Source organism: Anser cygnoides, chromosome 10, assembly GCF_040182565.1.
Source record: "Anser cygnoides isolate HZ-2024a breed goose chromosome 10, Taihu_goose_T2T_genome, whole genome shotgun sequence".
NCBI lineage: Eukaryota > Metazoa > Chordata > Aves > Anseriformes > Anatidae > Anser > Anser cygnoides.
This window is the reverse complement of record NC_089882.1, coordinates 7,440,945-7,458,123: the sequence shown is the minus strand read 5'-3', so window position 1 is coordinate 7,458,123 and position 17,179 is coordinate 7,440,945. Positions and strand designations below refer to the sequence as shown.

The 17,179-nt window shown below is 45.7% G+C and overlaps 1 protein-coding gene across 8 annotated transcripts in view; it reads left to right on the top strand.

Moving 5' to 3' along the window:
- Positions 1-17,179, top strand: part of MITF (melanocyte inducing transcription factor) — a 100,150-nt gene that overhangs the window by 36,405 nt on the left and 46,566 nt on the right. The window contains exon 1 of one of the 8 annotated variants that reach the window (XM_048070462.2): positions 2,490-2,707. The exons of 5 other annotated variants lie outside the window; for them this stretch is intronic. Coding sequence is in view for 2 of the 3 variants with exons in the window: in XM_013180277.3 (XP_013035731.1) it covers positions 15,331-15,386 (56 nt within the window). In the remaining variant the exon portion in view is untranslated. Of the gene's footprint in view, positions 1-2,489; positions 2,708-14,913; positions 15,387-17,179 lie in introns of those variants that run through there. 2 more of the 8 variants (XM_013180277.3, XM_013180278.3) reach the window with 2 other exon arrangements.

The window sequence follows — 17,179 nt, the reverse complement described above, 5'->3', positions numbered from 1 at the left end:
ATGCTCCAGTAGGTGTTTCTGTAATAAGCTGAATTCTTGCTTCCAAAATATGTTTAAAATTTGTCTTCCGTTTCTGGATTAAATGGCACTTAAACAAAAAAAATCCCCTGCTTGACTTGCTCTTGTTTGGCATGAAGGAGCACACTTAAAATTCCTCATAAACTGGCTTTAATAGCTCGCTAATCTCACCTAAAGGCCGGCTGAGAACGCCAGCGCTGTTCTCTTTGCTTATTTTCAGTAGCACAGACAACCAATGTGTGCAGAAAAAGTCCTAGCGGTATTTACTGTAGAAAATGGGTAAAAGGGCACGGGCTGCCTCGCCTAAAGGTCAGGCTGTCGAGGTGGAGGTTGGTTGGTGTGTGTCTCCAGCCTGGCAGGAGCTGCCGGGTCCCTGGCCGCGGTGCCAGCAGCCCCCAGCCCACCCCTGGCAGGAGCCGGGCACGGGGCCACCCCGGCACCTTCCTCCCGGCTGCGGGGGGACCAGGAGCCAGGCCTTCCTCTTCCCTTCCTGCGTGCGTTGAGTTTTTGATGAACGTGTTAGTCCTCCCCTTTGCTGGCTGTTCTGTTTTTCGTAGAAGCCAGGCGTACCCCGATAACTCCATGGCCGTGGTGAGTAACAGAGGCATCGTCGCCCGGCAGTGATTCACTCGCAGGTTCCCGTCCTGCCATTGCTCAGCCACTTGTGCTGCTGGTATCTGTATCAGTGTTTCTCAGACTTGCACCTTACACCTGATTTTTGTAGTTTCAGTAGTGTTATCGTGGCGCCAGGGCGGCTGCTGTCTGCCCTCTCTGATCGATGGTCTGGGCCAAAGTGTGGCCCTGCACAGCTGGTCCCAGCGGTGCTCTAGGAGCCTTGTGGAAATTGTTTGTCTTTGAAACTTGCAGCTAAAATAATGTTGGTGCTATTTAAGAAACACTTTTAACTGCTTTTTAAATATTTCTTTTTGGGATGATTTGCTAAGACTGTGCTGGCTTAAAGACTGGCAACTCAAGATTTATCTGTCCTGCTGCATTTGCCTCTGATACATAAAAAGATTAAATACCGCACTGGTGCTTTTCCATTTTGAAACTCGTTTCCCGGTAAGATTCTCATCACAGCTCCTCAAAGTATTTGCTTTCCACTTACACACTTGTTGGTCTGCTTTTTTGGGAAGCGTGTGCGCTTTGGTGCCTCAGCCAGAGTTACAGGAACAGCGCATCTCATACATGAGCGAAAGCAAACAAGCAGGCTTTGACTCTTAAGTAACTCGGTTGCAAAAACCGGGTCCTGAAAGAGATGCCTGAGGTCACTGGGTCCAGTCCTTTGTCTTAGACGTGCCTGTCATATCCTCTCTGGGCTGCTGGAGTAATGCAGGCAAAGCTTGCCTAACAATCCAACTTCCTCTTTTGTAACAGGCATTATTGTAAGCTCTTTCATGGTGGCATTGTTCAAATAACCTAAAAAAGACACATACACACACAAAAAAAAAAGCCCTCACAAGAACAAGAGGATGCTTTTTGCTGGCTTAGTTGCTTCCTGTAGAAATCCTTCCTTGTGATGCTCGGGATTATTCAGCGGCTGTAAGCACGGTGGCAGAAATTAATCCGTTAAAAAACCCGGGAAGCTCCGGGATGCGAACAGGGTGAAAACGCTCGGGCGCGATGCTTTGGACGTTCGGTGGCACCGAGGCACTTCCAGCAACGTTCGCGGGGCTGGCGGAGGCCTCGGCCCCGGTGGTGCTGCGGCCGGGTCTGAGGCCGGCGTGCCCCAACAGCGAGGCCGCGAGGCTGAGCCCCTGCCTCTGCGGGTCCTGTGCCAAGGGCATGCAGAAGAAGGCACGGTGGGCTTCCTGATAGCACGGGGACTTGCAGCCAGTTGGTTTTGTTGCACCGAGCAGTTCCTGTAACTAATTTCATTCTACGGAGAAAATCTGAATTTTTGACGAAGGGTTTTTTTTTTTTTTGTGGTGTTTTTTCCTTTTTTTTCCTTTTCTTTCTTGCCAGTGATGAATCAGTTCAGGGCTTGTGCAAGGGAAGGGGTTTTCTTTGTTGTTCTGCTGCTCTTACTTCATGGTGGCAGCTTCATAGCATCTCCCTCTTCTTCCTCGCGTGTCCCCGCACGCCGCCTGCTCCCCCCGTCTGTGCCGGGGTTTGGGTTCGTGTGACAATGGGAATCTCTGTCTGGATTTCTTTTTCCGTTATTAAACTCCTCCTCTGCATCTATAATGGAGGTTTATAAAGCACAAAATCTGACTATTTAACAACATTTTGGTAAGGGCTGCCCTTTCCAGGAGCCCACGATGGCTCCGCACCACGGTCGCACACAGCCCCGAGATCGGTGCCTGCGCTCGCGTGGGAGGTGGCACCAGAGGCGTGCAGGAAAACCTTCGGGCAAGCGTGTTCCCTACAAGCATTTCAACTTTTTTTTTTTTGGTTTTGTTTAGTAATAAAGGGAACAAAGCTATTATTAGTGACCATGGGCTTGGAAGTTTGCTAGAGCAGCAGTAGTTACTCATCTGTTTTCGTTTGCAGAAGTCCTAGGGCAGGCAGGCAGATGCAGCGGGCTGCGAGCTGGATGCGGCAGTAGCAGTGCAGTCGGTTTGCGGCAGCCGGTGCTCGCTGCCACCTTTCTCTGCAGACCTTTTGGTTCTGTGGCCACCAGGAGCACGGCTGCTCCCTGCGAGCTCTTGCCTTGCTGGATCACAAAGTAAAAGAATGAATTCCCGGGGTAAGTTCTTGGTCCTTTTTCTTTTCTGAGCTTCGGCGGCGTTGTACAGAGCAGTTGTCGCTTCTGGTTCCAGCGGGGCGTTGTGCTCCTGTCCGAACGCCTGCAGTTGGCTTGCGGAAATGTGGTAGGAGCTGGAGAACAAGCAGTGGTGTTTGATTTCCACCCCTGCACCTGGCCCAGGTAGGAATAAAATTTGAAAATGATCTGATATAAAAACACCAAACCAACACAAAACAAACCCGCGCGGGTTGGTAAATGTTGGTACATTTGGCACAGGCTGGTAAATGTTGCCTTGCTCCTTCCTTTGTTTCTTTTACGCAGGAGTCTAACAAGCACACACACAGCCTTTTCGTGTGCTTTAATGTGCAGCCAGTTTGGTTCCATGGTTCATGCTATTACGAGCGCTGTGAGCTGATACGTATCCACATATAAATCAGATGTACGAACATAGCTGATGCTGTGCGTGTTGGAGATTTGCTTTGCCTTGAGTTTGCTGTTTCAGTGCACGTTTCTCAGACGTAGTGAGGGCAGGTGAGTTTTCGGTGGAAAACAGTGTAAGAAGTAAAACAAAGTAAGCCTGTTGATGCCCTTGGGTTTGGGACCAAGTCCCCAGTTACTTGGATATGATGCGCTGAAAGTATGCCTGAATTTAGCCTTGTAAGTAAATGCTTGGTGGAAGCTTGCTGTTTAATAAACGCATTAAAATCCTTCACCAGTTAAAAGCGTTATCTTGCAATTTAACTTCAAATCCTAAGGTTGCTAGGACAAATACCATGAGAAATACATCTTGAATAAGTGACAGAAACTTTCTCAAATAACTTCCAGTGATTGCTATTTGCTTAGATACCTGCTTGTTGAAGATACTGACTTAAAAAATAATAGGAGAATGTAAAAGACCTAAAAGGAAAGCAGGGATAGAGAATGAAAACTGCTCTGTGGGCATGGAGATCTGTTGGGATGGCTGAGCAACGGCATAGGAAGTTCCAAATATTTTTCTAGCGTCTGAAATGATATTGTCTGTGGTTTTTAGATAACAGATAAGAAGAGGAGGAATAATTGAGCTGCTTTATCAGGCTGCTTACAGAAACTTGAAATTTGGCCTGATAATTGAATAAAAGGTCTTATCTTCATTTATGGTTGGTAATGGTCAGCAACTGCCATTTAAGAGTATAGATTGTCATTTAAGAAATTTATGCTTTATTTTTATTAAAATTGTAAATATCTTTTTTTCCTATGTTGTTCTACAAATATTGTTTCAAAAAACACACCTTCTCTCTTTGCTACATGAAATAATATTTTGCTTTCAGATGCCAAGATTTTGGGAGTAGACTGATAGAATAGGGAAAATGTTACACGTGGTGATATATTTATACAGGGCATTTAACAGGGTTTTATGATTTTAGGAGGCTTTTTTAGTCTTTTTTCCCCATTTTTTAATTTTTTCTTGTAAATAAAAAGTTTTGAAAGCACAATTAAATATGTAGACATAAAAGTTTGAAATGACCATCCACTAAAAGGTACAAAGAAACCTTCACACTCTTGATCCTGGGTTCTGCATGTAGAACTTGAGTCTGCTTGGTTTTCCTCTATGGCAAACAAATTTTTAAAGTTTATTTTGGCAGTAAGTCATTCCCCCATTATGTTAAGTAGGAGTGGGAGGATGTTTCCAAGCAGCATGTTGTTTTATTGCTATGCCAGAAATTCAATTTTAGATCCATTTTCTGTAGGTACTCTTTTTTTTTTTTTAATTTCCTTGTCTTCTTCTCATGCATCTGAAGGTCCCCAACCCCATTAGAAAAAGTTGTAATCACCTTTTTAATTGCAATGGGGAAAATATGTGATTTGGCCATTCTGTCTTGAAGTGTGTTTACTGATAACGCTTTTATGCACATGAAATGCTGTCCAATACAGAAATGCGTGCAGGGTGGGTTCCACCTTGTATCTGCAAATGTGATTTAGAAGTACCAAAGAGTTTCATTGCATTTAATCTTGAACGAACAGTTTAGAAAACAGCAGTTACCTGCCAATATCAATTTTTGTTTGCTTCTCTAGAGGTGATGGATAACATTACAGAAAAGCTCTTGGGTGTTGCTTCTTGAAGGGTAGTGCTCCAGCGGTTTGTAAAATGATGCTGCTGTTGAACAATGCAATGCAAAAGTGAGAAACCTTAGGGTTTTTAAGCTGCTGCAGCTACTTTGAGAACAGACTGGCCTGTTTTGAACAAAACTGACTGAGCATGGTCTCTGTACCTGCTGGTTGCCCCAGTGAAGCAAGGTGAAGGAGTTGAGGAGGGAGAGAGGATCAGTGCAGGAGACTGATGGTGGAAAATGGGTCCGTCTGTGAGACGTCCCTGAAGTGGTACGTCCTTAAAGGAATACTGTAAGAGTTCTCAGAGGTCAGTGAGTTGTTTAGGGTTTTTTTTTTTGGCCTGGTTTCATTTTGTGGACATGACTCTCTGCTCATCTTCATCAAGCTTCCTTGGAAGTGCCCTGGACTTCTGTAAGAGGTCAGTCAGACCACATGGGAATCGTTGCTACTGGTGTCACTCTGGTACTTGCACGTGGGCAGGGAAGGAGCTTTTCAACCTCTCAAACTATGACCTATCACTGGAATTACAGTAGCTTTTTATTGCCCTTTTTAATGGTGTTATATTGAGGTTTTCCTTAAACAAGGAAGGATACAACTTACCTGAAGTAATAGCTGTAGCGTGGTTCTGTTGATCGGGAGGCAGCTGGTGTCAATCTTCAGTGCCTCGCTCGCTGGTGCTTCCTAGTGCTTCATTTGTAAGCCTTTTCTGGGCTACTGAAGGACCAAAGGTTTTGATCTGTTTTGGGGAAAAAAAAAAATAAAAAAGAAACAAAACGAAAAACCAGCCTTTTGTCTGTGAAGTGCATTATTCTGGCTGAATTTGCAGTGTCCAATTTACCTGTTGCCAGTTCTGCAGAGGTAAGTGGTGGGCTGGATGTTGAAATCTGTTTTTGGCCTAGGGCTTTTTTGTTCTTTTTTCAGGGGAATTTTTGAATCCTAGTCTGAAAAGATTTAATGTGCTGGCTCTTTGGTAGTGTTAAACGCTTGTTTGATTTTAAACCTCATATGTAAGCATTCAAGTACTAAAGACTTCAGTTTCAAACAACTTGTCTATGGATTTAATCATTAGAACACAATACTGAGTGCATTGATCACCTTTATTTTTTTCTGCAACATAACATTTCCATCTTAACGTTGTGCATTTTGTAGAATCCTTTCTGCTTTCTCCCAAATATTTTTAAAAAACAATTTTAGCAGCATGAACTAAGGTAAGCGTCTTTAAAAAGTGCTTGCTCGGCTAGACAGGAGGATGTTTTTCAGGTTGCATGCTTGGGTTTTGTATGCTGCTTTTTTTTTTTTCCCTCCAGAATAAATTAGACTATATTAAAAGGGCACTGGAGGCTGAAGCTCGTTGTTCCCAGACTGGAAATAACGTGGCCAGTGAAGGTGTTCATTCTGCTCCACTTCTGAACTTCACTGGAAATTCTGGATGAGAAGCCCAGCACGTTGAACGCGAACGAGATGCCAAGGGTTTGGGGTTTTGTGCTGGTGTAATGGACTGAAAGGATTCTTCTGCTGAACTTGTGAGTGGGTGTTGCAAGAATCTGGCAGGTTTACCTTCAGTTACATAACGTGCTGCTTGTCAGTGCTACATAGGATGGTTAAAGACACATGGCTGTTGGCTGCAGGGGATGGATGGATGGATGGTAGTGGGATTTAGAGATGTAGTTTCAACTCTCATCTTTACTGCCCGGGCTGTGTGTTCCTAAGGAAGTCCCTTAAGAGGCTCTGCTCAAAATTGATGTGTTGAAAGGCATCATGGCTGATGGCAGATTTGTCTGAGGATGTGTGGGTGTTGGACCCTTCAGCTGCTGTCTTGTCTTTGAAAGGTGTCCCGCTAGATCTGCTCTGGATTAATGCTCCTTCTCTGCATGCCTTCTGTCTGCTCCACGTGCTCTTGCTGCAGAATATGTTATTTCTGGATTTGTGCTGTGGGGATGGGGTCCCCAAATCTTTGGGTTATTGTTTTTTTTCCCTGGGATAGGAAGGGCAGGTGAACCTCTTGAAGCGTCAGAGCTCTGGGACAGCAGAAAGTGATGGGTGAACGTAGGGGTGGTGGTAGGGCCTGAGGGCAAAACAGAGTTAGTTCTCCTTGCAAAGCAAACTTCCTAGGAGGGACTGAGAGTTCAAAATCTGCTGTGAGTTATACGCATGTCATAAACATCTTGACTTGGAAAAAATATGTATGTATTTCAAGTGACTGACTGGTTTTGGCTGTGCAGCCTGGGCTGCTAGAGGCGCCCCCGGCCTGGTCAGGAAGGCGTTGTGTGGGAACCTGGGGAGGCCTTCCAGGAGAAGGAAGTATGGTCGGTGTGCTTTTACTGTTTGTTTTCTTTATTTTCTGAATAAAGAAGCAAATCTTTGCCAAAAACCTGCGACCTACGTGAACATTTGTTTTAGGGAAAGCTTTCTGAAGCTGACTCGGCAGGCCAGTTGAACTGAGTAATGTGGTGTGGTTGACAGGGAGAAAATCGGGGCTGAGGCAGAATCGTTCCAACGTTAATGAATAACAGCTTCTCATTTTCATCACCTGCTCCCACACTTTTCTAACTCTAGCTTTCTTTTTGCACTGGTATGTCAGCTACTTGCACCGCTTGCTGGCAGTTTTTGCATATTTAAGGAATACCGGCTTTGAGGAATCTTTGTGTGATTAAAATTGACCATTATTAGGAGCCCGTTTTCAGACTTCTTGCTAATGTGAGTACTTGAAGTTAGTCTTGTCCTTTGGCTTACTCCATTTGAACGTGCAGCTGTGCCAAGTTAAGGAAGCATTTCCCCCCCCCCTTGGTCTCTGCGTGGTTCGGTACAGAAATCTGGGGAACAGCGTACGAGCCAGCGCCGAAAGGTGGAGTCAGCTAACTGCAGGCACTGATTTGCAAAGCAGTGACATAGGCGCTCCAGTTATTTCCACATTAGACAAAAAGGAGGGGTCGCATTTTTGAGGTATTATTTACTGCTCCAGTTCAACACTTCTGAACTCTGGCTCACTCAGCTGGGCTAACGGAGGAGAGGATCTGGGCAACAACGCTCCCAAAGGTGGGGGCGAGAGGCGGTTCCAAGAAATTGCAGCACAAGCGCTGCTGACACTTGCTTTCCAGCTGGTCCAGCAAGCCAGAGGATAAGGGGAGTATTTCATTAAGGTCTGAACGTGCCGGTAGCTCTAGAGGAGCATCTTTATTTTGGTAGGATCTGGTAAGAAACCTTCTCGTGTTGTCATGCTCACCTTCCAGAAGGGCAGCGTTTCGCCATACTGGTAAATGTAAGGAGAATGGTTTAATACAGCACTAGATTCCAGCACTACTGCTCTGCCAAAGAGTTTAGTTTGCGTTGTCCTGTGCCTGTCCAGTTGGAGTCCTTGGCTGGAGGGCATCTTTTGTGGCCCTTAGTTCATGACCGGCTGCTTCGCTCTGCAGTGACCTGCTTCGATTAGGCAGCGGGGCTTTGAAAAGATGCACGTTGTTCCTTTGCCAGTCCTCCAGCTGGAAACTGTTTGGGGACTGGACTTCTCAGAATATAACTGTTGGTACTAATTTAATCTTACTCATAGCTGGTTTATATCACTTGGTGAAATGCCAAGGTTGTTCTTTTCTGGGTGTTTGTTTCTCCGCGATATTTATAGACAGCAACACTCATCCCTGTCAACCTCCATTTTGTGAGATTAAAAAGCCAAACTTTTCTTTAGCTTCCCGCTCTGAAGTGGGCTCTGTGTCTCTCATCGCTTCAATTTCAGTTCCATATTCTTGAGCACAGGTGCCCAGGCATGAGCCTTTGCCCACAGGATCCTAACACAGCTGTCCTGTACCACTGGCACCAATGTTTCTCTGTCCTCTTTGGTATGACCTTGTCTGGTTCAGCCTGAAACTGCTGCTGCTTACACTTGCGTTACAGTGCTGGCCTTTAGGACATTAGGAATGGTTTATTCACCTGGGCTGGAGCTGGAGTCCTTCAACCTGGAGAAGAGAAGGCTCTGGGGAGACCTTATAGCGGCCCTCCAGTACCTAAAGGGGGCTACAGGACAGCTGGGGAGGGTCTCCTTGTCAGGGGGTGTGGTGATAGGGCAAGGGGAATGGCTTTAAATAAAAGAGGGTAGGTTTAGATTAGATATTAGGAAGAAATTCTTTACTCGGAGGGTGGTGAGGCTCAGGAACAGGTTGCCCAGAGGAGCTGTGGATGTTGTTGGCATGTGTGGATGTGGTGTTGGCAGTGCCCAAGGCCAGGCTGGATGGGGCTGGGGGGCAGCCTGGGCTGGTGGGAGGCGTCCCTGCCCACGGCAGGGGGTGGAACTGGGTGACCTTTAAGGTCCCTCCCAGTCGAAACCATTCCACGATTGTATGAGTTTATAAATTCCTCACTGAAATCCTAACGAAGGACCACAACATGTTGTGCTTTGAAAAATCCTAATGGAGCCTTGGCAGCTCACCAGAAGTCAGGCCAGCTTTGTTCTGCTGTTCTTTCCTATTCGAAACATGTCAGTGTGGTTTGCACGGGATGAGCTGTTTCTCCTGAACTATTTTCTGAAACAATAAAGACCGAATGCATCAGTTGTAAGTCAGGGGGAATTTTACTTTGATCGGCGATGTTTCCCAGAAGTGTCAGTGGATCCAGGTCCACAGCCTCAGCAGAGGCATTCGGTGCAGACAATTGAGGTTACTGGATTGAAAAGCTAATGTTGAAAGAAAGTAAGTGGGAGTATAAAGGGAGATCCACGAAAGCCAGTGAGCAACCCAGGCGTGTAATCTGGTAATGAGTTAATGCTGCCTCTTTATAGGGGAGAAGAAACAAGGTAATTTTAATGTTCTGGCGTGAACTCAAGGTAGTGCCTCGTGGCCACGGTGCAGACTGGTAGAAGCTGCCGCACGGTTTGGGGCTTGCAGTTGCTGAAATACCTGTTTTCTGAAAAATGACAAACCAGTGCCCAAAGTGGGGAGGGGAGGGCAGGACCTGGGAGGGTGCTGTTAGAGCCCAGACACCCGCTTGGTATCCCGGTGTTCCCGAAGCAGTTGCCCGCGCTTTGTTTACTTGGGGTGACGTGGGTGTTTCGCCCTCTGCCTCTTTGCTCTTTTTTATCCATACTGCGAGTAGTGAGGCGTCAGCCGGCAGGCTGGGGGAAGCAGGGGACAAAGCTCCATCTAGTGTATGAAGTGAGGTGGCTGGGAGCTAGGAAAAGAAGAAACCCTGCAGGAGATGGCTTTCCATAGTCCAGGCAGGGATTTTGTGGGTTTCGGTAACTTGCAAATAGCATTGGAAACACTTAAATGGTGCAAGTGTTAATCGAATAACTTTGGCATTCTGCAAGCTGATAGCCATTTTCTGTGAGCACGTTTATATATGCCAGCATGTGAAGAGGTTAATATTAGATTTATTAACATTTTAAGTAGCCTATAATCAATTCTAGGCAAAACCAAATATGTGTACTTCTATTAAGATTAGGATTTGTACAGCCAGGTTATAACTCTGCAAAGACAACGAGAAGAGATATGGAAGCATAACGATATATAAAGGTAATGCTTTTAATCTAAATATATTTTGATTCTTCCTGATGTGTGCAATCTTAAACTGCAGTAAGCTTTAGATAAAATGTCTTGTCCGTTCTTACTTGCATTATTGTCTGCTCTTAAAGACAAAACAAGAACAACAAATCATCTTGTTTGTTCTGGAGGTTGCTAAAAATAGATAAATATTTTTCCCCAAGTACTTGGAAAACCAGTTGTAGTTCCTGAATGTGACTTTGCAGCAGCCACTAAAGGATGGGAAAAATATCCCCCATGTATTAGACACAGATTGGCAGCTCAGCATCGGGCAACTACTAAATTTTTAGTTAAATTGAGCAAATGGTTGTATGGCCAAAACAGGCTATTGTGATCTAATGCAGATTTTCTTCTGTAGATAGTGAAGAAAACTTCTTTTTTCCTTTTTCTTAATTTATCTATGGTGTCCCATCCTTATCCAAAAATATGCCTCCTGTCCCAGGACGTCTTGGTACCAGTTGGCAGAACTTGTCCTTGCTGGCAGTGGTGGCTTTTTGAGACTTCTGTGAAATTGTGATCCCAAGCACCTGTGTATCCCCTCCCTCCCCTTGTTTGTCATAGTTTTGAGCATATTGGGCATGTTAAGGGTTCTTAATGCTCGAGAAGGATCAGGACTAGAAGGCGGGTGAGTGAAGAGAAGGTCAACTTTTCATCCAAACCACAAAGTTGAAGTAAGGGGATGGTTTCTAGTACTAAACTCTCTGAAACAAGAAGTTAAAGGAACTGGAGGGGGTCATTTTGCTGTCAGCAGCCGCAGCTTTGCCAAGCATTTGTTTTGCAAAACGGTGCAGCTGCTACCAGGTCTGGGCTGAGAGCCGTTACCGTGAGGCTTTTTAGGGACAGCAGCGCTCGGTCGGCTGCTGGGCTCCAGCAGGTCTGGAGCTGTACAGCATTTCCAGGTGACTTTGCAAGTTTGTAAATCTGGTTGACTAATGTAGTGTTGTATAGTTGTCTGCGGTGGCCTGAAATAACAGAAGGTGGGGGTTGCTGCTCCACAGCATCGGTGGGTGCTTCCGCAGGTACTTTGCCAAGGTCATGAGTGCTAAATAAACCAGATTAAAGAAAGCTGTGTTGCAAGAAGTCATGATTAACCGTAGTCTTTGCATGATTTATTGGTTATAAACGAAGTGGCTGCCTTTATGTTATTTTTTTTTGTCCTAGTAACTAAGGCAGATGTGAACTTTTAAGTCCAGTGAAGCATTTTCTGGCTCTTGCCCCTGTTTACGTGATTCAGGAGTTTGCAGTAGTTGCACAACAAACATTGCTGTAGCTGTCAATGGAACTAGCCGTTCGAGCACTCCGCTTCTGGCAGCGCGGAAGAGATGAAGGTCTAACGAAAGGCTTGTGTATAACTTCGACTTGGCAGCTTTTTTTCAAAAAAGAAATCAATAGCTGTAATGCATTTTGAAAAGTGGGACGTAGTATTCATGGAACGGGTCTGTCTGAGCAGCTTACGCGGACGGCGTGTCTCAGCTGTCATGGAACAGCAGAGCGTGGTGCCTGCTGAGTGGGTTTAGTACAGGCTTTCTCTAGAACTGCAGCAGCTGGATTACTTTTCAAGAATGTATTTGCATGCACAGAATTGGTCCTGGTGTCCCTTCTGATGCATTTTAGGTGCAACATAAGACAGATGCATACCCGAAGGGTGACCCCAAATGAAATTAAGGCAGTGTATCAGCAGCCTCTATTTATGAGGTTTTCAAGACTTACGAATAGATAAGGAGGATCTTTTCTGTATATCTTCACGCTTTGTAAAATCAGAAAATATAAACGTTGCTTGCATGTTCTTATTTTGAATTAATCTATTCTGTATCATGTTTTTGATTTGGTATTTGTCTCATTTACATGTTAACCTAACTGCAAGTAGTTGTTTTCCTCTTCTGCTCTCCTTGTAATTCATGAGCAGTTTCTGACTAGAAAGGAGGTGCAGAATTTTATTTTACTTTTTTTAAAGTAGGTGGTGGCGGAATTGCTAGAAAAGTCCCTGGAAATGCCAATTTCCCGGAAGTCCAGCCATTCACAAAAATCTGTGGTATTGATTTAAAGGCTACAGTTCTATAGACGTCATGAACTTAAAATAGAATTTACAGCTGCTAGCGGATGGAGAGGTCCTGTAGTCCACACTTCCACGTCTTGTGCCAGCTGCGGAACAAAACTGGAGGTGAGGCTGACATGACCCACGGCACACACTTGAGGGTTGTAAGCACGCAGAAACCATTCCCATTTTGGGAAATCCCTGAGCCAGGAGTGGTTGGGGTTTGGGAGCTTGCTCAGGGAAGCTGCCTGACAGGCTTGCCTTGTTCCTATCCTGCTGGTTGCTGCCTGAGGGGTGCTCTGCCAGGCAGACTTTCAGCCAGTCTGTAGCAGGGGAAGGAGAGGCACTGTGGGGCAGGGAACCGTGTGCTGGATGTGGCTGTACTGAGGATGCTGCTGGGTCCCCTGGTAGCGTTGCAGTGTTAGCCGATGGACTGCTGGCATTTGCTTTCTCCAGGAGCCTTTGTTTGAGGTTACTCCGAGGCAGGGATTTTGCTGGTTGTATTAAATGGCCTGAGCAGGGGAGTTGAAGGCCATCTCTGCAGCAGTTGTTTGCAGTTTGGCAATGTTTCCAGCGAATGACTGTCATTTTGCTTGGCCTCAATTAGCAAGTTTGTAAACATCGCTGCTGCTTTCTTACACGGACAGCTGGAGCTTTTCCCACCTTGCTGTCTGTGCTGTGAACACCCAACGCAGCAAGAGCGGTACATCTGTCCTGCGATTGCAAATTGCAGTTGCAGTGTAAATATCCAAATGGTAAGTGAAGCAACTGTTGCTGAATGAAAGGCTTTTTCCCCCTCAGTAGTTCAGCCTTTACAGTTACATAATCATTTTGCTCCAGTAATTCTTCTACGAATAGCCAAAAATGTAGAAGAACTATAAGTAATGCTTGAAGACTAAAACTGAAGTTTGTTTAAAATGCATGGACGCTGAGGAATTAGTTTATGCAGCCAAGAGTTTTGTTAGAAAGAGAAGTTGCCAAACATACTCCCTGGTCAGGTCCTGTAATGACCAGCTAACCCTGTGGCTACAAATTGAAGTGAGAGTTTGCATAACAACTGTCCAAGATGATTTTAGAGTTCTCAGTAACATGTTAGGGGTTGTTTTTTTCCTTCGTATTTCGTATTCACTGTAATGAGCAAGTCATACACACTGATCACACAGACGCTTCACGTATTGAGCACTGAAAGTTCACTTTGTGGTTTTCATTATGACTGTTTGGGGTTCTTAATCATTTAAAGCAAATCTTTCATAAACACTTTCTCTTTTGCTTCTTAAGATCCTGTTTGCCGAGCATACCAGAATGAGGATGTCATCTGCGTGAGATGAGATTTCGAGCTGCCTTGTGTTCTTTGGAAAGAACTAAATAGCGTTGTGACAAGTGGAGTCAGTAAGCAGAAAATCAAGGATGAGCAGAGGGATTCAGACTGGGAATGGCTGGGTTCCTGCAAATCTTTAGAAGCATGGTGGCTTTTTAGCTTGGCGAGTTTCAGAGCAGATGAATGAGGGGTAGAAGCTGTGAGCACAACACATTTGGGCCTTGTTTTCTGCAGGGCTGGCTGCCTATATGAATAAACTTGCGAGCTGACTGCGTAGTGTGATAGATACGTCACTGTCTAAATCAAGATACAATGAGAAAGGGATGTGAAGTCAGATTTTGGGACTACGTAGGTACAAAGTGTCAAAACACATGGTGATGTACTTCATCTTCCCTCTTGGCGACAGCGTTATCTTCTCTATTTACTCAGATAAAAGAAGGTAAATTCTGTATTACAAAATCAAGAACTACAAAGGTTATTAATGGAGCGTTATCTCCTCGCTTTTTATTTTATCACCTTTTGGTTGTTCTAGCTATCTGGCTTTCTGTTGTAGAATGTTTTGCAAATGTGTGCAGAGTTCTTTAGAGGGGTAAGTACCGATAACAGGAAAGTGGCATCTGAAATGGCTCAAAAAGTCCTTAACAAGGCAACTATTCAGTCTATCAGGCAAAAGGCAAATTTGCCTCATGCTCTTTTTTTTTTTTCTCCTGTAATATATTCACTAAGTTTGTGACGGCTTTGTAAGTTTGAGGAAGAGCACGAAACCAGGGTTTAGTAATGCTAAGTTTTAAATTCCTTTAACCCCTTGTGGAATGTTTTTGAAGGCTCGAGGTATTTGTGTGCATACGTATCTCACCTGCTCGCTGATCTTCTGCTGAGCAGGGATTCTCCCTGTTTGAACAGAGCTGGGACGCGGTAACGAGTGTGCCCAGCCTCCACGCAGTTACGGATACACGTCCAGTTACTGCGAGGTGTGTGCACAGTGATTCCTCCGCAGAGTTTCACTGAGGGGATCTTTGAAAGCGCAGGAGTTATCTGTCTCCCAGAAAGCAGGTTGTCTTGCACCCGTCTGTTCCCTTCGTCCTTTTGGTGATAAAGATCCTGAGAAAGCTGTACTGCCACAGACAGCTCCGTCCGCCCCTCTGATGGCATTAGTGGCCTGATCAGTCCCCTTTTAATTAAAGAATGGGCTGAGTGCTTTCAACACCGGCGCATATCTCCTGTGGTGGGGTGGGGCGTGAGAAGGCCGAGCGGGTCTCAGGCCCTTCAGGGACAACACAATGCGGGGCTTTTCCTTCTGCAGCCCTGTCAGGTCGTATCCATTCCTGTCCCAGGGCAGTCTCGAGCAGTACTTTGTGCAACGAAGCAAGCCGGGCGCCGAGATCCCAACCCTGACCGCCTGGACCGTTGGGAGCCCCTTGGGGTTGCCGTGAGGCCTTGTGAGGCCCCAGCCCCTGCTCGGCGGTAGGTGCTGGATTGCACAGGTCTGCAGTGCCGGCGGGCGCTGGGCACCGCTGCCCACGCTGCTCCCGGGGATTGGAGTTGCCAGGGCCTTATCCGGAGCCACCCCTAGAGACACGGCCCTGCCAGGCCCGGCCTGACTTTCACCCAGGCGTTCTGCAAAAGCCCCTGGACAAAAGGGGGGGGAGCAAAGATGGAGGCCGTTAGAGTTGAGAGGGCCATGCCGCGCTCCTTGGCCAGCTGCTGCCTGTAAGTGACGCTTCGAGCGAGCGCCTCAGGACGGAGGTGGTGGTCTGGGAGCCAGGTGCTGCGCTGGGGAGCTGCCTGCCCCTGCCTTGCAGGAGGGGAAGGCTCGCGAAGCCCTCCCTCTGCGTGTTTATTTGTCGTTTTTAAATAATATATATGCGTATCGTCTTCTGAAAGTTCGTGGCAAGCACAAACATTTGAGCTAATGGGGGATTGTTGTGGGATAAGAACGCCACAGGTAACGGTAACGAGGCCAAACAGTTCGTGTGTCTGACAGCACCCGCGTGCTTTAGCGCTGCGTGCACACCCCGGGAGCACCTGGAAGATGCTCGTCCCTTACGGAGCTTCTTGCGGCTCCCCCTTTCGCTAGAGCTTTCTCCTTCCCCTGCTATTTCTTGGTTTGGTTTCGACACAAACAGATCTGGTGCATTTCAGTGATTATTTTAGCCAGTGTATATATAGAAGCCTTTGAAAGTTGTGTAGGTTTGTAATTATTCATCTCCCCTTTAACAGAAACGGTAGTAAAGAATTGTAAAATGTGACCTTTGCAGCTTTTATACTGAACCTCTTTCTTTTTACCTTGTTACTTAGTCCGGTGGTGGCCGAGCTTCCCAAGCTGTACTGAAAGCTGTGTCCCCAAGTAAACAGGCATTCAAGCAGATCAACTTATGGCATTTTATTAAGTCAACGCTCATGCAAAAGCCACCTCCGGAGCTTAATAATTAGTTACTGAGTGCTCCTGGGTCATGAGAGAGGTTTTCATTAAGTTCAAAAAGCATTATGTTCAGCAGCTTGTGAAGGTGTGTTTTAAAGACGGGAAGAAAAATGGAAAACTTCTAAATCGTGTACAGCTACTTAAAAAGAAAAAATCGTAGAGGATTAAATTGTCTGTCATTGTGAGTGCTGGTTGTTATCTATTTAAAGACAGGTGTATCTGCTAAACTCAATTCTGTTTGTAGCTCAGCCATTAGCTCCTGGGTAGGGGATGTCGTTGACTGTGTGCGTCGGAGGAAGAGAGCACTGGAGGGAGAGGGAAAACGTTTGCCTGGATGATGGTGGAGCAGGTGCCACAGCAGGCAGCACGTCTCTTCGAACGTGTAACTTTCAAATGCAGAAACCTTTATTAAAGAGGAAACAGCCCTTGCCTTACTGTGGAGGCTGATAAAGGTCCTGCACCATTTATGTAATTGCTGGCCTTACTGCTCTGTCCTTGACAACAAAGGACATAAAGGGGTGCCAATTTTTTTTAGCATTGATATCCCGGTTCAGTGCCAGCCAATTGGCTCGCTGAGCGGAGTGTCGCCGTAACCCACAATCAATTATTAAATTTTAGGAATGAAGTACAGAGTGCTGCTGGGAAATTGCTGGAGTAGTTTTCCTGTACCTAGAATCCCTCTCGATGGCTGAAGATAGGGGAGAAAACTTTTTATTTTTGTTGTAATCAGCTCCCTCTTATATTTACTTTTCTTTTGTCTTCTCTTTTGGTATCCTTCCCTTTTCTGTTGCTCATCCCTGTGGCAAACAGCAATGCTGACAGGCAGGTTAGATGCTGCTAACGTTTATAAAAACGTGTCTGGAGTTTTTACTGCTTGGTAGAGACACTGCAACTGGAATCTCTACAAATAAGTTGTTTTGAGAGAACCGATAGCGCTCATTGAGCAGGAGGAGTATCGGAGGGGAGTTGTGCGGGTGTCTCTTTTGATAATGCCTTCTGTAGGTCAGGCCGGGTGTTTGAATTGTTGGCAACCTTTCATCTACTTGCTTTCAAGATCAGGAGTGATGTTCTAATGCTAATA